We start from the raw sequence: 24688 nt of genomic DNA on the forward strand, positions 1-24688 counted from the left end.
TCTAAAAGAAAAGAGTAGAGTGTGGACAAGGGAAATACTGCAGATGGAATAGATGGTGCTTTTTTTGGGGGGGGGCAGTTCTAAGGGAGACCCACACTGACCTTCAAAATTGACAGAATTCACGAAATTCAGTTCTATTGGTAATGCATCAGCTAATAGGAATAAAGTAAAACCGTAAGAAAAGAAGTATGAGAAGAAAAAAAAGTTTTGAACTAGAATCTGTAACGAAAATTAATTCCAAAAATCTTGGAAGAATTAAATAAATTTGTATAATATTTCAAAGCGTAATAAGTAACTGTAAATTTATAAGAAGCAGCAACATTTTTCAAAATTCATGATTGTACTAAAAATTAGACAGATATGTAATAAATAGGGTTTAAAAAATCCCATCCCACCTAGATTTTATATTCCTGAGATTTATTGAGTTTTTGAAGAAAAACCTCAAGTTTTTTCAAAAATATTTTAAATTTTTATTTTTGTGTACTAAATAATGCATGATTTGCTCCTAACAAGAAAGTTAAATGTTAGGTAACTATTTATAACTTGTTTTGCTGCAATGTAATTTTTTTTTTTTTTTAAAGTTTTAGATTGTTCCGCAGTTAGATTGTTATTTTTTTTTGTTTCTTAAGTATAAGCAGATTGTTTCATACAAATTTAAATCTACTCAATTAAAAGATCCCAAACTTTTTGTTATTAATGTCTATTGGAATAAAATTCAAATTTAGATTTTAATANTAAGCAGGTTTTAAAAAATCCCATCCCACCTAGATTTTATATTCCTGAGATTTATTGAGTTTTTGAAGAAAAACCTCAAGTTTTTTCAAAAATATTTTAAATTTTTAATTTTGTGTACTAAATAATGCATGATTTGCTCCTAACAAGAAAGTTACATGTTAGGTAACTATTTATAACTTGTTTTGCTGCAATGTAAATTTTTTTTTTTTTAAAGTTTTAGATTGTTACGCAGTTAGATTGTTATTCTTTTTGTTTCTTCAGTATAAGCAGATTGTTCCATACAAATTTAAATCTACTCAATTAAAAGATCCCAAACTTTTTGTTATTAATGTCTATTGGAATAAAATTCAAATTTAGATTTTAATAATCATTTTTCTCAGTTAGCATTGCAACTTAATATACTGTTTCTTTTTTTTTCTTTTTTATATATTTTTTTAAAGTTTCTATTAACTTTTGGTTGCTTTAAAATTAGTAAATTTTTTTCGTCAGATTGTTTAGTAATATTAAAAAAAATTCCTAATGTCAGTTTTGGCTGGAAATAATTGTAAAGCTCATCTTAAAAGTAAAAATAACACAGTTGCTGTTGAGGAATAATTTCAAAATGGTTAAGTTACACATTACTTTCAATATGTTTTTCATAAAATTTTTCAATAGATTTTTTAAAAACTATTAATTCACCATAAAAATAAAATATCAAATCATAATAATATTAGAGAATAATATTAAGAATTATACAGGATGATAAAGAAATATTACAAGTAAATGTCCATAAATTATGAAAAAATAGATAATTTATAAAGATTTGTTAATTAAGTAACCTTACCAATTTTCTAACCATAGGAATACATTGATACCTTTGAAAAATCATTTTAGAACCTATTATTAATATGTTCCACCGAGAACTATTAAAAAACATATTTAGAACATTATAGTTTGAAAATTATAAATCTTAAACATAATTGTATTTTTATTCTATAAAAATTTTATAAAAATATTTATTGCAGTGAATTTAAAATATATATATATATTAAGCTAAGCCTAACGAGAAAAATTGGAATGATTCAAGGTGCTTAGATATTAGTATGACCCGTTTTTATTTAAAATAGGACTTAATTTGACATGACATAGTTAAGAAAACTACTCTCATGCATAATACTAATTCAACTTCTTAGTATTAATTTTTTTTTAATTACTATATACCCTTATAAATGAAACATTTTGTTAATAGAGAAAAATAATTTTTTTGGCATAATTGAATATTTACCAAGATTGGCCCATAGCTGAATATGTATGTCGTGCATGTCTAGTAGCGAAATATAAAAAGTTTTAATAATTTTTTCAATATTTTTTCAAAATTTCTTTATCTACTCTTTTTTTAATATATTTCTGCACCTAATTTTACAATTCAATTTCTATAAAATGATTAAAAAAGGAATACAGATAATTTTTATAGATGTCGTTAATCTTTAACAATCTGAAAATGTTTTAAAAGAACCCAACCCGGGTTTGCAAAAATTGTCTGGTTCTTACTTTGGCGAGCCCTGAAACAATTATTAAAACAATTTATTATAAAATTGTTTTTTTTTTATTGATTTTTTTTCAAGAAAGTTAAATAATTGGCATTGTCACTGGAGGTATATATTTATTCGATGATAAACAATCATACTATTTTTATGGTCCTTAAATTTTTTTTAAAAAAAGTCCTTAATTTTTGCTTTGTTGAAAGAGTGGGAACCCTGGAGAATGATTACTCTCCAATTCCGTACCCCCAAAGGTATAATTTGTTATGGGAACATGGAAGACTTTGTGATCTGCAGATTTAACATGCACCAGTCAGCATTTACTACACAGGGAATCTTTGGCCGGCTGAATTCGAACTCTTGTTCTCATGAACGTGAATCCAGTGCCCTGCCAACCAGGCTATCACGGCCTGATTTTTTTTTCTTCCTGTTTACGTTAACTGACGATATTTTATGCTGAAGAGTGTCATAATCAATAGCAATCATTTGTTGATTTATGTAATATCCATGATGTATCATTTACAATATATTAGTTTCAATTAATTGTCCATATTTTTCTCAGTTATTTGCCATATCTATATAAACAGTACTTATAGAAATGTTAAAGAACAAAAGAAAGTAAACCAGAAGAAAAAAAACAGAAAATGAAAGAACTAAAGAAAGAATTTTCTCTTGCTCTTCAAAAAATGGAATAAAGAAGGTCAAGAGATAGCTATATTTCTATTGAAACTCTAGGCATGTAACAAAACAATATTTTACAAAATTTTTATCTAAAAATTTTGAAAATTCAGCTACATGCAGCTGGTTTTTAATGACCCCTTAGAAAAAAAGTAACCTCACATGATCAGGATAACCCAATATCTAGCTATATTTGACATCAAAAAGCCAAATATTTTTTATAAATTAGTTTATATAGTTTGATAAAACAAGGAATATTTCAAAAAATTGAAATTTGATTTTTTTTTTCCCCTCAGATCTAGACTTAGTGAAATAAGTTATCAGCAAAGAAACTTATATTCAACCACCGATAAATTCTATGGTTCAGTTTTCTAACACAAGTGGGGGGGACTTCAATAGCATCCTTTTAATAGTTTTTGCAAAATATTTAATAGATTTGAAAATTTCTGGTCACAACTAGTCAAGTCTAATGGAGGGAATTTCTAAAGGCTCTCTCTTCTGGAGAATTATTTTGATTAACTAAAAAATTTTGGAAAATTTTCTTGATACATTTTACTATTATATATGGGAATGCTTAAAAAGAAATTAATTTCAAAGCCCTTTCGTGACACTGTGCTGAAATTTTCCTGCTGCTCGCTGCTCTTCCCTTGAACAATATGGGGAAAACAGCCTCATTTGAAAGTTAGGAAAAAGCTAGAGCTAACACTCAGAGCTCTCAAGAAAAAAAATTGTATTTTCAAAAATTAGTTAGAGATTGCTTATCAACTGAAGCATTAAACCCATTGCCATGTACAAGATTTACAAAATGGAATAGATGTAATCCAAAACTGAAGAAGAAAGACCAAAATTAGATCAGAACGAGGCTGAAAAAAAATTCTATTACATATTTTTATTAATACTCATGACAGTTCTTCATGATTCGGATCAAAGATTTCCAGTCGCCACTTTTGGCCCATGGGCCATAGGTTGCATTTTTTTTTATTCATGTAACAATGAGCATTGTTGTGTGCGTGTTTTAATTTTTTTTAACAATGTAGGCAGTTATTTGACTTTCTTATAATTATTATTTTTCTTTTATTATAGATGGTACAGATATATCAAGTCTATCATCATTCCTGTTTTTTATATTTGGGAAGTGTTCTAGTTGATGAATATGCTTCTGATCCTGGTTGTGTACCAGGATTAATAGATATGTTACAAGTACTTATAATTTTTCAGTTTTGAAAATACTATTAACTAATTTCATGTGCAATTATTATGTATACTTACCAACAAAGTATTTATTGTATACAATGCCAAATGTTTTTTAAACACCGTATCAAATTATTACTCACTTTTCCTGAACATTTTATATAATACCTGGACATTCTTTAAAAGGACAAATGCTATTTATCCATAGTATGAAAAATTATTCTGATACTGCAATTATATAAATGGTGTGCATTTCTCAAAATTGCAAATGTTATTCTAAAAAAATAATAAAAGTGCCATTAAAAAAAATTAATTCAAAATACGTAAGGAAATATAAATATTTCCTAGGTAATATAAACATTTCCTAGGCATTATATCAAATACCAAGTGAGAAGATGTCAGCCTCTCAATTAGTATTCACTAGAGTGCCTAGAAAATGTGTAAAATATGAATCGTTTCATACATTGGTCATACTATAGAATGCCTGATTTCAAACTTTGCCTGTAACATATATATAGCATAACTGCAAAATTCTGGATTACTCAAGGGTTTTTTAAAGTTAGGATTTCAAAAAATTCCTAATTTTAATTTTAAGCCATTAAATATGATTAAATTACTGGACGAAAATTAAAATTTAAAAAAAAAAATTGTGTTTGATTCCATCGTAAACCCTCATAGTTTTTTTCTCATTTCATTAACTCTATAATTTTTCTAGTGTTTTTTAAAATCTTGATATTTAGATATGATATTGCAACACAAGAATTTCTAAACCTTTTTTTTTTCTCTCTCTTTTTTTTTCAAGATCTGAATTCAAGATGATAAAATCGTGTCATGTTTTTCAGTTTTTGACATTCATAGCAACTCTTTTCTTCATAGTTTTTAAATTTTTAATAGAATATTATTCTAACACACAAATTTCTAATCACATCATGGTGCGTGGCGTTTTTAAAAAGTGCATAAAGGTGCTTCTTCCATCGGAGATTTTAAAAAGTGCTTAATATATCTTTTTAAAAATGAGGTTTTCACATTGTTCTATTTAATGTTTTCACAATTAATTCAACCAAAATCCATTTTGGCATACCTTCGGTCCTTAGTGTATGCAAGCGCCAATCATTTTACATGTTTGATGCGTGTGCTTCTACAGAGATTGGTTTGGTGAGATTCTAGCACTCTCAAATACAACTCTACTGCATTTTGCAAGTTATTTTCATTTCAGGCTTCATTTTGTAACCTGAACCTCTGAAGTCAAACCAAAAAATCTTTTGATTTTTAATGGTGGCTAATATAATCAGGAAAAATGTTCTTTGCCAGAAACTAGCTATTTTATTATGATCATGTAAAGTCTTTGAAAATTATTTTGCATTTTGTTTATGTCTATAATGCTTCTTTTTTTTTTCTTTTCTTTTTTTTTTCTTTTCTTTTTCTTTTTTTTTTTTTTTTTTTTTTTTTTTTNTCCTTTTTTTTCTTTTTTTTTTTTTTGAGTGCTTAAAAATGTTTATATGTGGCTTTGCCCCCTGTCACATGCAATAATCTTGTTTTCACCAACTCTAGTTTTTTTTATCATAACAATGTTTTTAATTTAGCATATGAATTGTATTTGAGTAATAAGTTTTTAAGGCCATACTGTGTTTATATCGATAATACTATAGGTTAACATGAATTTATTGATCTTTTTTTTTTTGTAGGATTTGCTACAGAATTTTTAAAATAGCAATGTCTTTAATAGTACAATAGTATTTCAAACTGTATGTTTCAGTAAACTTTTTTTTTTTTGACATGCTCAATTCATTACGATATTATTGTAAATCCCTGCAGTTTTTCTATTCGTTTTTTCAACAGTTATTGCTACGGATTTCCATGTAGTTTTTTAAAATATTCTCTCTTTTTCTCCCGGTCAGGGAGTAAAGAAAATTCTGGGTTTTAGAAGTCTCAATTCTATGATAAAACTATACATCATTTACTATATATCATAAGAAAATTATTGTGATCTTACCATTTCTTGCATTTCCAAAATCTGTAAGCATGTAATTAATAAAAGTTATAACTTTATTATTTTGTAACTTTTTTCTATATTTCTTATTTAACAGTAATGTTTGCTTATAATCTCTTCTTAATATTATTCTTTGTCATTATTATGTTTTTAATTATAATTCAAAATACAAGGCTTTAAACTAATAATGTTTCCGATTTATTATGTTACTAATTAATCTTGTGATATTGCCTTTCAACTCCTACTTTGCTTCATGCAAAGAAACCTTATTAACGTTTATGAAATTAAAACATGTAAAGCAGTCTTTATTTGAATATTTTACTCTTCCCTACCATATCACATTAATTAGCGCAGTAAAAAAGTAAGGTTATTAATATATTTTATGAATGAAATGTTTTTAAAGTTTTATTTATTTATTTATCCTTCTCTCTCTTTCAGGCATTTTGTGGTCCCACTTTTGCATTGTTAGAAAAAATCGATGGCTTGAGAAGTTATCCTGACACAGTAGATGATTTGTTTCGATTATGCACAAGGTATGTATTATGCTTGATAAATGATAGTCTTTTTGTCGGGTTTATGTATTTAATTATTTGTTTTTCATTTTATTATTCATTATGGTAAAAGATTTGTGGGTTGGTCATTGTCAATAGAATTATTTTTGTGCCTAATAATTAATGTATAGTTCATGTTAATGGGTGTGTAATATATATATATTTATATATNATAAATATATGGCTGGGATAGCCTGGTTGGTAGGGCGTTGGGACCGTGTCCAAGAGATTGTGGGTTTGATCCTCATCGGTTGAAGACTGCCAATGTAGTAGGTGGTGACTGGTGCATGCTGCATCTGTTTGGTCACACTGTCTTCCTTGTGCCCATAACAAATTATGCCACAGGGGGTACTGAATTGGAGATTGATCGTTCTCTGATTCTGGTAAAAATTATAATCTGTAGATGTATGAATGGATCTGCCCTATAAATGCTCTGTGAGATGTATGTGGCTGACGATGGCACCACTGAAAAACATGAAACGTACCCGCTGCCTTAAATTTGCTTGGTGTCGCCAAGCAGGTTTGCTGATATTGGAAAGTGGCATTGAAAACTAGAACATATGTATGTATGTGTGTGTGTGTGAAGTAACCTTTAAAATTGCCCAGTTTTTTTTTTGTTTNTTTTTTTTTTTTTTTTTTTTTTTTTTTTTTTTTTTTTTTTTTTTGATTAGTATTACGTGGGTGTATTTTTTTCATGGAGATAAGTGCCCAGGTTTGTGAGAACTCTCTTATTATTTAGGTATCATTTTTTCTTTCAAATACCAAAAAAACGCATTCTAGTTCTCAAGAAAATTTTAATGTTTATGTGATTCAGGGTGAACTTGTTTCTTAAATTTCCTAATATTTTTGTTTTGTTTGTTGAATCTTTCTGGTGATCTTGACTGTTGACAAAGAAAATTTCTAAGTATTCAATTATTTCTTGAAATATTCTTATCTAGGTTATATTTGTAAACATTAGTTTAAATGGTCTCTAATTAATTATAATTATATTTTACATCATGATTTTTGCTAAATTTTCTTATATACTTTTTTTTAAGTTGTGGCAACCAAAGTTGATTTTTTAAAATATGGCCTGCACTTTTGTGAATGTGCACACAGGGTATTGATCTAAACGTTTATAATGTATGTAATGAACAAGGCCTTATCTAAAAATTACAGATTATTGCTTCTTATTTTTTTTTTACTCTGCCATTTAGCTCTTGATCCCATGTGGCTCTGTCTTAATTATTGCAAGCCATGTACTCTTTCTACATTTTTAAAGTTACAAAACACGAGAAAAGAAAATGGAAAATAATTTGACGAAAAAAAAATGCTAAAACCTGATAATATTTAATGACATCAGACTAACCAATTTTTCCTCAACCGTAAATGGTTCTTGGAATATTTTAATGTGTTGAAACTGAAAATGTTTAGTTTTTTTTATCACTAATATTTTAAAGCTTGCCTTTAGTATTTTTCATTATCCTGTTCCTTTACTTTTATTAGATTCCTCCAGTGGTGTCCTATAGCAATTCTTCAATGTCCAATAATGAAACCAATTCTCCAGTGTGCTATTCACGCTATTACCTTAGACCACAAAGATGCTAATACATCTGTAGCCAAATTTTTCCATGATTTTGTTAAGGGTGCTAGAGTACAGGAATCTAGTAAGCAAGTAAGTTCAAGCATTTATCATTGAAATTTAAAAGCATTTGTTTTATACATTTATAGCTGGTAACAGTACAGATTTATTTTAGTTTTGTTGGCCATTTTATTCCTATCTTCTTTCCTTTTTTATTTCAAATAAAATGATGTTAAGCTTAAAAAAATCTAGATTAACAACTTGTTTTAGATTTTTTGTATGAGTTAGGAGATTACAAGGCTAAAATTCAAATCGGAACAATTTTAACAATGACTAATTCAATTGCTTTACTTCCTAAATTTCGGTCTTGTAATTTAGCATTTTTTTATATTAAATTATTAATTAATAATAATTATATCAAGTTTTTACATTGACATAAAGTTACGTTTTTTAGTTTACATAACCGATTGCCTAGTACTATTAAAAACTGCCACTGTCAAGACAAAAACTAGTTTCCACGAGTAAAAAGTCAGCTCTGGTATTTTAACAAAAAAGAAGACTTTTGTATTGAAGAATACATGTAAATAAAATAATAGAAGCCATATTAACATATTGAGCTTACTAACGATGTCAATATACTCTTTTGACATCGTATTAGCTGCTTGTATTTGATTTAAAGCATTTAAGTTTCTTATTACTGCTCTTGATGTTAGTTGCACTTTGTCTCACTATTCTGTATTGATATTTGTGTTTCCTTTTTCTATTTTACTTTTAAGTAATTATTTAATGTTCTAATAATGATAATCAAGAGTTGTTTTGTCAAATTTTAGGGAACGCAGGATGCAACCTCATTTCACCAAAGAAGAGCCCTGACAAAAGCTCTTCTGAATGAACAAGGGCAAAATTTAATGAATACACTAATGCAAGCCTGTATTTTCAGTCTACCCACTTACATGTTGTCCAACGTTGCAGATGTTTTATATGATTTAGTTCTCTATGATAAAGAGGTGAGTTATTTTATTTGATTGTGTTTCTGTAACTGCTTTGTGTTTTTTAGATGACATTTTAAAGACAAAAAAAACATTCTTTGAAATTTTTTTTTAATTTTAAAACAGGCTTTGAAAAATGTTTTCTAATTATTATATAAAAAACCAAATTACAATATTAAATTTTCTCATTATTCCTAGTAAGAGAATAACCCAGTTTAAGAGCTCAGTAAGTAGTAACATTTTAAAACTGTGAAATAACAAACAGTTATAATTTAACCTGAAATTTATGAATATGTTTATTTATATGTTGGAAATAGTTTTACATTTGTTATTGAGAAAAGGTTAATGAAAGCAGATATATAGATAATGAAAGCAGAATCTGTAATATTCTACAGTCATATTAAAAGTGATATAATTTTTTTTTTTTTTTGGTCTAAGAGAAATTAATCAGTATAGTAAAAATAAGAAATTAATCAGTATAGTAAAAGTACATTGATTGATTTTCTTATCTATGCAAGGCTCCCAAAACTTAAAACAGTCCTTAAAAACTGCTTAATTTTTATTTTGAAAATAAGGGCCCTTAAAAGTGCTTAATTTTGGTACAATGTTTTTAAAAGTCCTTAATTTTTCAACATCAATATAGTTTATAGGAACGTTTTTTCAGTTCAATTTTTTAAAACAAAAAGTCATTTTTTTATCACTAAGAATTAGTCCCTGCATGGAGAGTAAAACATTTTAGAGAGGAAAAAAGGAATGTGGGGGGGGGGACGGCAGGCAAGGGGAAAAATGGGAAAAGTTTTTAACAAAATTGTATCTTTTTTTTAAAAAAAAAAAAAAATAAATTCAAATAATTAAAAAAAGTATTTAATTTTCTGCAAATATGGTATTAAGCTAACGGATAAAAATATTTAGTACTTAGAATACAAATATTTATGTAAAAGAAATCATATTTGCCGCTAACGTGTCTAAATATGCGCATGGCCCTTCCTTTATCTACCTACTGTGCAAGTGGCCCTTCACTCGAAAAGGTTGTGCACCCCTAACCTAAATGTACTTTCTAAATTATTAAAATAAGGCAAAAATTAAATGTTTCAGGTGCCTTTGAATCAAAGTCTTTACATGTGATATATTTTTTAGTATCCTGGCATGGTACAAAAATTCAGGACAAATCATGAAAATAGTTTAGTCTTTTCCAAATAATAAGATTTTTTCTCTTCATAAATCATCTCTGAACATGAAAGTTAATTAAGAATTAAATTCTGAATAAAATAAGCAAAAATTACCTTCCAATAAACCAATTTTTGAGAAGAGAACATCATAAGTACGAAAATTTTCAAATTTCGAAGCAGAAAATTATATTGAAATGAAGCTGAATCATTTGCTAAACCTACGAAAAAAATTTAAAATAGTTGAGTCATTTACTAAGTGGAAGGAAACAATGTCACCAACTATTGCTATCCATTGTTACATCATGCTTTCCATTTGAATAAACAAACGAATTAAATTATAATTGGATTAAATAATAGCATGATCTAAGTACATGTGAATATTTTAAAATGGTCAGAAATAAGTCAGTGAAGACTTCTTTTAAAATAAAAAATGAGTTTACTTCTGGTTTACTTAAAATTGGTACTGTTTCTTTTAAATCACTATTCAACTGATTTTGCCCAAATTTTTTATTTTGCCATGTAAAATTATGTTCTTTAGAATGATGCGAATAATTGTATGCCTTACGATTCAATTTTTTTTTTACTATTATTTTTAAAAAAATGCTAAATATTTAATAAAGGTAATTTTTTGCATTGAATTATCTTTTGATAAATGAATTTTATTACTATGTGCGAAAAATTTTCATTTTGATTTAAAAAGTTCTCAAGATATAACGTAATACACCAGAAAATTAAATTAACATTAAGTTGCCCAAACTTTGGAGCACTCTCCTAACCAAACTATATCCTCTGTCCCTATTAATTAGTATATTTTGCCCTATTAATTAGCCATTAAGATTAAATCCTAGAACATAAAGATCTGATCATTAGATCAAAAGTTATTGAGGTTGATCCTTTTTTTTTTATCTTTTTTTTTCTGCTCTGTACATTCCACTTAACTTAGTTTGGGATTCAGTTCCTTGTAATAACTCTTATTATAAATATTCTCTAGTGTATATAATGTATTTATTTCAAATGTTCTAAATTTAGATGGTCAAAGTATGGCTTGAAAGTGCTTTGAGATTGCTTCCCACCCAAAGCAGTGGTGGCACCATCACTGCAACTCCTGACCAACTACAAGAATTCCATAAAAATATTGTCAAGTAAGTCACATGAAATGTATTTTGTGATTTCCAACCTTTGCTGTTTAATTCTGAATTTTAATGTATATGAAAGACACCTAAATGATGATTGTAAAAAAAGTATATTTAATTTTTGTATTAATTTTATTATTTTTATTTCAGTGCTGAGCATATGAAGAATGTGCAGTCAGTAGTTCGTGAATTTGCTAGGCTGTACAGATAATGTTGTGTGAGATGCAGTCATGTTTTTACTAGTCACTGTAATAAGTGATTGTTTCAAACAAATGCTCATATATCTTAGTGGTGATCCATAAAAAGTTAAAACTCTTACTCTGACTGTGCTTGTAAATTTTTCTGCACTTCATGGCTTTAAAAGGATCATTGCTATTTTTCGTTTTTTATATAAAAAAAATACTATTGGACAGGACAGTGATTGTGCTTCACGTAATGAGCTTATTCAGTTCTTACAACGTCTTCCCATGTGGATATTCATTAAATATGCTCTTTCATTAGATTTCTCCCATTTCTGCCTCCATAATTATTTTAAAATTCTTCATGATCTTCTTGGGTAAGATGCTGCTGAAATATATTGTCCAAACTTATTTTCAATCACATTTCTCGCTTGGACTTGCAATTCATGACAGGTTTCAGTTTGATTCTTCCATAACTATTGACTAAAGTCATCAACCTCTTTCCGTCTTGTGCAAATAATGAAAACATATTTAAGAATGTTGTATGAATTTTCAGTGATCTTATATCTGTGATGGGAGACACTCACTCGTATTTGTTTTTTTTTTCTTTTTATTTGAGGAATATGGTTGTTGAAATTGCATTTGACAAGGACTGCCAATTATACTTTTGTTGAGTTGTTACATCAAATTTTATTTTTTTGTCGACAATTAATTAATTCCTAAATTGTTAAGTCCTTACTGAATGCGTGTAGCTTTCTAATTGATTTTGTAGCATTCAGCTATCTATGAATTTTAAACCATTTAAAGTTTTCCATGCAGTTTGTAAAAAAAAAAAAAAAATAGTAATTTCATACATTCACAATAAAAAGAATATGCTAATATTTTTAATGAAAATTATTTTTTTTTATTATACTGATAAATATATTTGATTCAAAAGTTTTTCTTTTAAATCAAATTTTACACAAGCATATTTGATAAAAAAGTTTACTTGTGTGTTTTTCTTTTGTTGTTAGGGTAATTGCTGTAAATTTTAAACTCTAATCTGAAAACATCTATTTATTCATGTTTTTAATATTAAATATTTCACTGCTTTTAAATTTGTCATTTTAAAGTGGAATATTATTTTGTGTTTTGAAATTAATTTGAATTGTGTTGTTGGAAATTATTTTTTATAGCAAATTAATTCTATTTTTTTATTCATCATTATACTTTTGTGTATTACATTTAGATTTAAGTCATCTACCTCACTGTTTCAGTTAGATTTTTTTTTCTTTTTTTAAAGTTGATATTGTTGGTAGAATATATTGATTTAATAATTTAAATTCTATGACAGGTTATAATATACTTTATGTATGATACTCATCAAATAGTGCAAATCTGCAAATTAATTTATCTCTGTACTGAATTATTGCAATGGAAAAGTCTAGTATTTATTTATTTTTTCCTCAAAAAATTCATTTACATTAAACAAAACTAGTTCAAGTTTTTATTGTTACTTGTTAATATAAATAGTTACAAGCAAGAATAAATGCTTATTTTATCAAATTATAGTTGTCTAATTTTAGATGAAGTCTTCAACGAACTCAAAAATATGAATTGGGTAGTAATAGCAATTAAGCCACTAGTTTTCATGCTGGAAAACTTTTAATTTAATACTATATAAGTGTGTCTCTTAAGATTTTTTCCATAATTCTTAAAAAAAATGATTTTAAAAAAATAAATTTGTTACACATATTTTTCTACCTGCAAAATTTTGACACTAAAGTGTAAATATTTAAAGAAAAAAATCTGGAAAAAAAATTAGCAAAATATGCAAAATGACATTGCAAGATAACCTCAAAATGTTTTTTACTGTGGGACTTACAATTCCATTATATTGTCTGCATATCATATTATTTATTATGTTCGTAGTAGTACAAATTAATTTTTTACTAATATTTTATGTATGTTTGTGAGAGAAAGAAAAAACATGAAACTAATAAATGATTCACAAAATATTTAGTATAATATTTTCCAATTATTGTATGGAAAATTACTATAGATGCTTAGTTCAACTTTTTTTAGAAAATATATTTAAATTTATCTTTCAGTAGAGTCTATTTTAGACTTATTATTGATCAGTTCATGTAACACTGTATAATAAAAAAGTAGTTTATTGCTTAGAATATGTTTTTCCCCATTTAAAAAATATTTGAATTTCAATATAGGTTAATTCATTGTTAATTATATTATTATTACTTTCATTTGTTTTTGATAAAGATTTTAATGCTACATTTAAATTATTTTGTTGTAATGTTATATAATAAGATGGTTGAATTTTTATGTCTGTAGAATTTTTTTTATTAAAGAAAGACTTTGTTTCTAACTGTCTATAAATAATCTTAATAAATTATTTAAATTTCATTATAATAACCCAAACATATTAAAAATTTTATACTTAATAGAAATAAAGTTTTACCATTGAATATTAATTTAGTTTGCGAAATTTATTTTAAGTATACTCTAACTGATGTAAAAAATGATTTGAAAGCAAAGTTAGCTTTATTTTGCATTGCAAGTTATCAGAGACAGATCATAAGAATTTTTTTTTATTAAATCGCCTACATTTTAATTTAAACAGTGCAATAAAAATTAAGATACTTTCTACGTGTAAACCTATTTATTCATGCTAAGGCTATTGATATATATGCTAATATTCAAGCCTAAAGTAGTTCTTAATATTCTATTGTATCTTTGTTTTCTTTCTTCTTTTTTTTTCAGTTAATAATAGTCCTGTTACAACTGAAAAAGCAATTAACTCGATCAGTTATTCCTAAATTCTGTTTCATGGAAATGTAAAGTTTCATAAAAAAAAATATTATAACCTATATTACTTATGCCATACTACTAGTAATATATTTTATAGAATAAAAATTTTTTGTATTAAGTTTCATTATTGAAAATTTTTATTTTGCTCTCATAATATGCATTATAATATGCTACACATCTAGACCAATTGATAAATTTCTCTCCTAAATGTGAAAACATTAAATGTGAATTCAAATATTTGTTTGAAAAGCAGTACCAGTTTTCAATCAAATATTTGAACTCATATTTTTTTCTAAATCATCTTCCAATAATAAATAAAAGGGAAAATTGTTTTATATGCATCTATTATTAATTAATGTATTGGGTAGATAATAAATTAAGAAATACTAGCTTTTTTCTTCTTTCTTTTATTGAATCATTTTGTTTTTTAGCTGTGCAATAAGTAATTTTTCATATATAAATTTAAAAGATAATTTTGTTTAGATTACTCTGTGACTGCCTAAGATTTCAGTGTATGTTTGTGAAATTTTGCAGTTTTTTATATAAATTTTGTTAAATGAAAATTTTTTCTGGTTAAAACATTTTGAGTATCATCAAATGTAATTGTCAATGTGTACATTACTCGTAAAATATTGTAAATTAAACGTAAGATTAATGGGGGGAATACTATGTTTCTAATCCTTTAAATTTCAGTAAATGTTTGAAGTTTTTAGCAATATTGAATTCATGAGTAATCATTGAAAGATGTGATATATTTATGCTGTTTTCCTTGCAGAGGTGCTTTTGTAGAAATGTTATATATTTGCAATTAGTTTGCCAAAAAGTTTACTTTATAATCAAAATATTATTTTTTTTTAATAATTTTTTCAATGGTATATTTTCCAAGTTAATGTAATGAATGCATATTATTTTTAAGCATAATTTTTTGAAAGGACATTTTTTTTAATTCTGCAACTGTTATCATCCAATAACCATCATTTTCTCAGTACTCATTCTACATTTTTTAAACTTGTGTATGACTTGCTTACATTCCTCGTCTACTTAATCTTAGAATGTATGAAAATATCTAGCGTTTATTTGCTAGAAAAATAAATTTTGTCGCAATAACCTTTTAAAGTATTAAATAAAAATTTTTATTTGAATCTCTTGTTTTCAATGAAAAAGTATGAAAAGACTTATCTACAAGTAAGATGTAGATTTTATATTTATATATATAGAATTTCATCGTAAAGTGTTCTTCAATTAAATTCAAGAAAATTAGGCAGCAAACATAAAGTAAAGTAGAAAATTAAAATAAAAAAAAGATTTTTTTTAAATGTCTGGTGAGCTCGTAACATTTTTATCTTTGTTGATCAAATAAATATTTGATTAATAATAAAAAGTGAAACAATGCGTAGTGGTTATCTTGTTTCAAAATTGTTTTCTTTATTATTATCATTTTCATTCTACATATTCATAATTATTTCCTTATATTTTCTTACAAAACCCTTATTGTTGGAAAACTAACTCATTTACTTACTACATCACTTAATACTCCAATTGTTGCAAAACTAAACAACTGCAAATTTGCTCATAATTTCGCAAGAAGCATTGTTCATGATTTTGATGCAGCAGTTCTTTAAAAGCCTAAATTAATGCTCGTTGTGTTAAAAAAAATATGGAATTCTACTAGTACTTTTGAGAATACTAGTTACTTTTAATGGTTGCCATTATTTTGATTTCTTCAATCTCTTTTTCCAAATGATTAAATTCTTCCCTTATTATTTTATGTCGCATTTGTAAATTTATTCAAAATAAAAAATTTGAAGCTGGTGTATTTGTGAAGTCAATCTGTCATCAATATTGTGGGATTTTCAAAGTGAATTTATTGAAACCAAGAAAATTATATTTTTCGACAACTACTTGGTAGTTTGCTTCCCCTTTTTAATAAGTATTTAAAAATCTAAGTCACTTAGTTCCATTTTCATTTATGTGTAGTCAATCCTGTCACGTTTTTCTATTTTTTATTCTCTTATTCTTGGCAATTCTATTGGAATGATTTTTAAAAAAAAATCTGTTATGTCTTCTTGCTCAACGTATCAATATCTTCAATCTATACTTTTTCATTACAGAAGATATTGAAACTGTTTATTATCTGATTTACTTGTTCTTTACCTTTTTAAATTAATATTACGTTTTAATGTACAGTATATAAGTAAAAATAACACTTAACGTTTTTGTGAATAAATGTTAATATTGTAAGTAAGTACAGTTTATATAACAGGGATGAGATTCTTCCGCGGATTTCCGCTTTTTTTCAGATTTTTCCATTTTTCCCGCTAATTTCCGCTGAAATTTTTTTTTGCTCAAGTTAAAATGTTTTATGAGGAATTTAATTTTCCTCGGAGGGAAATTGTAGAAGTCCCTTTTCCTCCCTCTGAAGTTTCTCTAAAAATCATTTCCTTGGGATAAAACTGGTTGNTTCCTTTTTTTTTCTTTCTTTTTTGTTTTTGGATTTCCTCTTTTTTACTTTCTGACTACTCTCATCCCTGATATAATTAAAAATTCTACGCTACTCGTGGGTATTTATAATTTATGAAGAATTTTTTTTTTTAATTTTCATATGTATTTGGATAAAAACATTTTTATTTATTTATTTTATTTTTTTGCAATTGCTTACAATAATGGTAAGTAATTTATCTTCTAAAAATATATTAGCATGCTTTGTATGTCTATTGATTCCAGCATGCAAGCACACAGTTTTAAATAATATTATCGTTCGTTTTTGTAACGTAAACCATCTCATGGCGCACATGAAGTGAAATAGCTATACTATCGCTCAATTTTCTTGCCCTTGTACTTTTTAGTTTTTAAATGCTCAAAATTATACTTGAATACTTTTTTGCATCTTTTTTTTTCCCCCGGTTATAAGAAAAACTAACTTATTTGTATTTTCAATTTTTGAAATTCAAACATCATTCGATAGTTTTAGAGTAATTGAATGCTTTTTCCATAGCTGCCAATTGTACTGGATTCTGCCAGTTTTTCTTGGTTTTTGTGTATTTCATTTAACTTTTTTTAAATTGGAAAAAAAATCTATTTCAAATGAGATATATTAAGTGTCTTGCTTGCTTGAGTATTTGTCATAAGTATTAGTCAGAGCTCTCGCAGGTCAGAGAAAATCTGGAATTGTTAGGGAATTTTATTTTAACTCTGAAAGCAGGGAATAGTCAAGGAAAATTACAATTATTTTTTTTTACTAAAACCTTGAAAATTCCTTTATCATGCCTGGAAAATAACCAATCTTAAATTGTGATTAGCAGTAATCAGTTATTGAGATTTGAGTTAAATAATTATAACAACTATTACAATTAATGTATGTGAAGCTTTTCCATGTTTCCGTTCTCATTTTATTTTATATTTTTGCTCATAAAATCTAATATTTGACATTACAAATCAAAAAAAAATCAGTTTTTTAAAGAAAAAATGCATGATTTGAATTGGATAAAATATGGTATGGATTTTTATTGAAATTTACCTGTTTTACCTGTAAAAGGGAATTTGTTTCTGAAATTGAGTAGAAACCCGGTTATTGCTGCTTAATGAATCAAACTTATTTTAGAGTAATCAATTTAAAGCTTTCCTTTTTTAAAAAAATTTCAGAAAGATAAAGTTTTTTTTTTCTTTCTAATTTAGAACTCAATTTTTAAATTAATTGAGGAATATGAAAAACAATTGAAGAATATGAGCTGTTTAGAATTTAATTCCAAACCTATTACTAGTTCAAATTCTAAAATGTGGTAAACATAATAAAATTATTTTGTAGATTAGCTCATTAGATGTCAATCATGAATTCAGTTAAAATTTTTAGTTATTCGTCTAATTTTTTGTATTAATTATATTGATAAAAAAATCTTATTTCTACCTTTTAAATCTACATGCTTCAAAAAAAAAATCTTTAAATTTCCTTGTGTCTAAAATATTTTAGAAACTATGCTATAATAAGCAAGAAATTTATATTTAGCAAAATTTATTAAACTTTTTCCTTTTTGTGTTGGCAGCTATGCTAAACCTTTTTCATAAATTTTTAAAAGCCCCCTATCTTATGATGAGTTCTTATTTATTGGCTGACGTGTGTATAATTATGAAGGAAAACTGGCATTATCATGTTTTCCCCCAAAACATTTTTAAGTCATATAAGTGTGTAACAGTGATTATAGAAGATTGTTATTTGTATTTCAATTAATGTTACATAAGGTATTGTGTAACGTTTTTATGACTTGGATGAAGTTGTAACATCAGTTTCTTCACTCTTGTTTTTATCTTTGATGAATACAAAAGATTTCTTACCTCAAGAATTAAATTATTCAGAACATGTGTTTCAAATATCAGTCGTAATTTGTCTGATTGTCCAAAAATTATTAGCGCTAAGAAAGTTTTTTGTTAGAGTGCATGAAATAATGAGTGTGAGAGTGGAAATGAAGATATCGATATTTTTAATAAACATTTTGTATCTACTAAGATTTGTGATTGCAAGAAATGTCGTTATGCTTAATATAGTTGTATGCAAATGTATTGTAAATTATTTTTAAGTCTCAAACTATATATGTTGATATGTACATGTTTAGAAATTAGGCTTATTTGTACATATTTATTTTTTGTGCTTCATTTTTGTTCTGTTGTGTGGAATGAGTTTTTTTTTTTTTTTCCTGCTGAATATGTTGTTATATATTTGTTAATAAAATGTATTCTGTGTCTATGTAGTCTTCATTTTTTGTTCGGGTTTAACAAAAAATGTTGAATGAAAATCATTCAAGATTCTTTTGAAACTCTTATTCCCAAATGGTGTTTCAGAAAGAGAGTTTCAAAAAGTTTGAGGCAGGATTGGTAAGGTTTTGTTTCAAGGTAAGCTTATATTTTAACAAGTATCAAAAAATGAATTAAGATTGGTGAACCTTATTTTTGTTTGCCAAAATTTTATTTGGCAAAATAAAATTTTGGCAAGCAAAAATAATCTGACCACCCTTAATAACTTATGATCTAATGATCAGATTTTCACTCAATCTTAATGGTTCCAGGGGTAGACCTCAAATATGGTAATCAATAAACGCAGACGATATTTTAAGTTACGAAATCAGACAAAAACGTACCTTCTCTGAATAAGCATACTATTTTTTTTCTTTCGGATTTCTAACCCCCAAAATATAGGGGAAGGCCGCAATCTGGGAAATATGGTCCCAACAGTTTGGACCCCAATATGTTAATTTAATTTTTTGCATATTTTTCGTTATATCTCGAGAAGTTTATAAGTAATTTAATTGAAATTTTTTTGCGCACAATTATAAAATTCGTTTGTCCAAAGACAATTCCGTACAAAAGTCAAATTTTTGTGAATATTAATAATAATCGGGGGAAAAAATTTTTTATTGTAAAGTATTAAATTTTTGCATCATATTAAAGTTTGTAATTTTACATGGCAAAATACAACATTTGAGCAAAATCGCTTGAATAGTTGCTGAGAAATAGAATTTTAAATTGAGTCCTAGAGCGTGAAGATCCGATCATTAGATCAAAAGTTATTCAGAGTGGTTATTCTTTTTTTGTGCACTGTTAAGAATTCATAAATTGAAAAATACAAATGAACTTTCCATGTGCTACAAAGATATACATTTCATTTTATAAAAGTATACAATGCTTCTTTAAAGCGGAATATAGTTTATTCTCATAACCATTTTTTTAATTAATACCTTTGACAGTAATCAAGATATGTTTTTCCATCTATCTATACTATATTTTATTCTTATACAGTGAAACCTCTCGGGGGCGACTGCTTTCCGTTCCACAGTAAAATGGTCAGATTTTATCTCCATGGATTTCAAAATTGTTTTCTGCTTTACATGATTTTTCGCAAACGATTTTAATTTTGGACAATGTCATGAATAAAATTTAACATCCATAAAAATGATTTCGACTGATATAATTCTGTGCAAAAACAAATTTACCAATTATAAATGATAAAACTATTTTAAATAAATTAACAATTATGCTTTTAAGTTTGTGTTTAATTTTATATCACAAAAATTAGTTAGTTAGCTTTGAAAGACGCGAAGAGGTTTCTTCATTTCAGATGCTTGTTTTTTTCTATTTCAACTCTAAAAGTAAATTATTTTCTCGAATGCATTCTGACCCCAACATGAGGTTGTATCATCAAAAGAGCTCTCTAAATAAGAGCCTCACACAAATATGTTGAATACATTTTAATCAAGCTATTTGTTTTGATAATTTTTTGTACCTCTCCCTGGGAGTGGTTTTTTTTTTTTCATGAGAAAAAACCCATTTATTCCAAGGCGAAATTGGTTTTTTTCATAAAAAAAAATCCCACTTGGGGTTGGGTTTCTCTGAAAATCCTGGGTTTTGGAGAACCCTTTGTAGTACCCGACTTGATTTTCATGGTCCAAAATGTTTTGATCATAACTCTGCTTTCTCGAATTACAAGATAGCATGTAAGGAATCATTTCTATTTTCAATATTGCGTTATCAATGGTAACTTATGAGCAAACTTAATCTAAGAAACATAATTTTAACCTTTTAGTAGAAAAGTCAGATCAATTAACAATAAATAGATTAAAGTCAAAATCGGAATAGGAATGAGCAAGAAATATTAACTTTTCAGGACGCCTTTCTCTCTTTAAAATGTGGCTACTAGATGAAATAGTAAGTAAAAGTCAGTTACTGTAATTTGATTCCAAAAGTTTTATAAGGCATGCAATTAATTTTTTAGGTTTTCAGAAAAGTGTGTTAAGTAGGAGGAGTTTTAGTGATCTTTCTTTATTATTTATTTTTGTTAGAAAAAAAAGCAGTTTTTAACTTTATTCCGTTTTTTTTCTTTTTTTGGACGGATATAGGAATAGTGTAAGATATTTTTTGCTATTTCTGTGTTTGTGTCAAGTGCGGGGTAGCTAGGGAGCGGAAGCTGGTTAAAAGTTATAAAATAAAAATACTGTACAAGGCTTAAACAATTTGATTATGGGTTTATTTTGAATTTCTAAATATTAAAATCAATGTAACAGTTAACTATCAATAAATTAATATATCAAATAGCTAATCATCAAAATGCACCACTTGGTCTTACACTCAGAAAAATGCTTCATAGTGGTGTCATCTATTGTAAGTAAATTTAATTAATCTAGCTTGTCCATTTTCACTAGAACGGATTTCAAACGAGCATTGGAAATAAAATTCACAGACACAAGATTGCGTGGTTGAAACACTTGCATGAGCAAATTTGCCGGTTACTTTCGCCCGTGTCAGACACTGGCAAATGTGTTGAGCAGATTATACTTTCCATTTTCCTGGCTTTTTTTTAGTGAAAAAGTATTTTGATAAATGCAACAAAAAATTGCCTTCATTTTCTATTTGGACCACTACTAGGCCTGGTAATGGACTAAAACCACTTCTCTTTATTATCTAGGCATTCTTATTGGACAAAAATATCATATGACGGTATCCTTAATTAACGAAAAAGATCCGGAAATCTTTGGCTGTGATTAACGTATAATGAATAAAAATGTAGTTTAATCTATATTTACCCGTAAATTATTTATCTCTTATTTAATGTATTTATTCTGTTCCATTTTAATTATTTTCTTACTTTAGCAATTCTGGTTTAATTTTGATTAAAACGAAAAGGAATAATCTTATTCAAAATTGAAGACTGATAACTGTAGATTGCGTTGCTTTATCTATAATAATAAAATGAAGGGTTTGTATGTGTGTCTCTCTTATAACTCCAAAAATCTTTGTTCTATCGTCCTAAAATTTGGACAGTGGGTAAAAGGAGAAATTTTCGCCTTGTTCCTAAATTTCAATCGGGTACTTGCACTTCAAGTTGAAGACGATTATAGATACCCACACATGTGACCTATGGAGTCAGCGCCATCAGCTCGTTCATGAGCAAAATGGCGTGTTAAAATTGAGCTTCGTGTTAAAGTTTCACCACTTAGGTTAAAATGTTAAATAACGTGAAATTTATTAAAAAACAGAGCCGTATCGCTCATAGAATTTGTTGGAATATTATTCTTTCTCACGACTTTTTTGCTTAACTTAGATTTATTGTTTATTTATGTATTTTACTGTAACCGTGATATATTTTTGTTTTGTGTACCTAGGAACTTCGATTCATAATTAGTTTATATTCTGCATGGCTTCGTGCCTGTCTTTGTGTTAAGTAAGAAATATATACTGAAAGTATTGAAATCTTTGTAAAAGAATATAGAATGTGTCGTTTAAAAGAATTGATACTTGACTGTCATGGCTAACTCTAAATAGAGTGGGAAGAACAGTTGCTAACGTAAACAAATACCACGTTTTAACTACGTCACTTGTAGTCACCACATTACGTAGTCACTTGTAGATATCCCATTTCATCGTTCAGGAGAAACATTTAAAAAAATTGGAAGATATTATGGTAATTGGTTCAACTTTATTCAGTGCAAAGTATACGAATGCGAAAAAATTAACATACTTGGTACCTAATAAAACTGCATCAATATTGTGCAGTTTTGATATAAATACTAAGGAAAAAGGTTTTTTTGAACCTTCGAAAGGGACAAGGATCAGAGAAAATCGATTAATTGTTGAAATAAAAAGTTAACCGTAATATTGATTATTAAGAAAAGAATGGAATATTTATATTAGTTTTTTTTATATAAAATGCAATAAAAATTAAATAATTGGTTTAATTTAATTAAAATTCAAATAAGAATGATTTTAAAAAATTAATTTAAGAAATTTTAAAAGCTAAGAAATAGGTAATGCCTATTGTGGCATCACAAAGGTCTACAATTTCTCTTACATATTATGGCAGAGGAACATCAAAAGTGACATTTCCTTGATGATCGAAGTAATAAGTTATTACAAATATATTTTTCTAAGTGGTATCAAAATGTATACTTGGATATTTTATTCATTGTCTTAAGTAATAATTTAAGAAGTGTTGATTAGTTAATTTTATGTTAATTATATATTTAAAATAATTTTGTATTTCTGTAGAAATAAAACCTTAGTTACGTAGTAATTATTTAGATTTATTTTTGATCTTTTCTAAGATGGCAGTAGACATTTTGAACATAAACAACTTTGTTATGGTTTCTGCATACTGCCATACTAATTATTAGAAGGAGCTTCTCTTAACGATGCTCAAGTCATGGCTCGAGAGGTGAGCGAGAAAGTAATATAGCAGCACGTGATGGAGTATTGGAATGAGTTTTCTATCTTATTTCAGGACAGATACTTACTACTTGTTTTCCTACTTCTGCTGCCTACTATGGTGAAATGTCTCGAGCTTATAGTTACGGTGGCTTTTGTGATTTAATAAAAAGGATAGATTTTAATTTTTTACTAAATAGGATAGATTTTAGTTTTTTTACTAAAATTCAATGCCTAAAAAACTTTGACAATATCTCAGACATCTTTTGAAAATAGTCAAAATTGAAATCAAAGTACTTCCGCGCGGACAACAGCTAGACAGTGAAAAAAATGTGCTTAGTATATTGTTTAAAACTTAGTAAGGTTTTAAGATGGAGGAGTGTATCGAAAGATTAAAATATTTAAATGCACTTGTGCTGTGCATTCGGCTTGGTTACCATTAAAGTTTATACGTTGTTCAAGATAATTCTGAAATGCACCAAGCTGGTTGCCAAAGGTGGCTAGTACAAATATAATCGTATGAAACTAAACAAAAATATAACGAAGACGCTAAATGGTGAATCGTAGAGTGTCAAGTATATTGCAATCTTCAGTATGGACTAACCTTTTCCTTTTAGGGCCCGTTGGGCGAGGTGAAACTTTTAGAAAAGCTTCGTAATTGTAATGACGTCAGGGGTGATCCTTCTTAAGTATTATCATGCCTATCATTCAACTGAAGTAGTCGCCTATCATTCAACCGAAGACTCCCCGTGTAGTAAATGGTGACTGATGCACGTTAAATCTGTCGAGTTACAAAGTCCTCCATGTTCCCATAACAAACCAATACCTCTGGGGGTACTGATTCAGGAGTTTAGTTGTCTTCGGGATTGGTTCAAAATTACAAGGCTACGGAATTGAACATTAGTAGTCGTAAACCCAAAAATTGGGTCCGCTGTTCAACAACGGATATATAAAAACTAGCAGAATACGAATTAAATAGGTATATATTTGTATAGAGT

At 27.2% G+C, this 24688-nt stretch overlaps 2 protein-coding genes across 2 annotated transcripts in view; one reads left to right on the forward strand and one right to left on the reverse strand.

Annotated features, from left to right (window-relative positions):
* LOC107453593 (transportin-3) overlaps positions 1-12017 on the forward strand; it is a 45139-nt gene extending 33122 nt beyond the window's left edge. Inside the window, exons 20-25 of the mRNA XM_016070470.3 lie at positions 4017-4133; positions 6553-6647; positions 8151-8319; positions 9057-9233; positions 11414-11526; positions 11668-12017. Of these exons, the coding sequence (XP_015925956.1) occupies positions 4017-4133; positions 6553-6647; positions 8151-8319; positions 9057-9233; positions 11414-11526; positions 11668-11728 (732 nt within the window). The 3' untranslated portion in view covers positions 11729-12017. The remainder of the gene's footprint in view (positions 1-4016; positions 4134-6552; positions 6648-8150; positions 8320-9056; positions 9234-11413; positions 11527-11667) is intronic.
* Positions 1-24688, reverse strand: part of LOC107452389 (zonadhesin-like) — a 547551-nt gene that overhangs the window by 483684 nt on the left and 39179 nt on the right. The window lies entirely within an intron of this gene.

This window comes from Parasteatoda tepidariorum, chromosome 4 (assembly GCF_043381705.1).
Source record: "Parasteatoda tepidariorum isolate YZ-2023 chromosome 4, CAS_Ptep_4.0, whole genome shotgun sequence".
Taxonomy (NCBI): domain Eukaryota; kingdom Metazoa; phylum Arthropoda; class Arachnida; order Araneae; family Theridiidae; genus Parasteatoda; species Parasteatoda tepidariorum.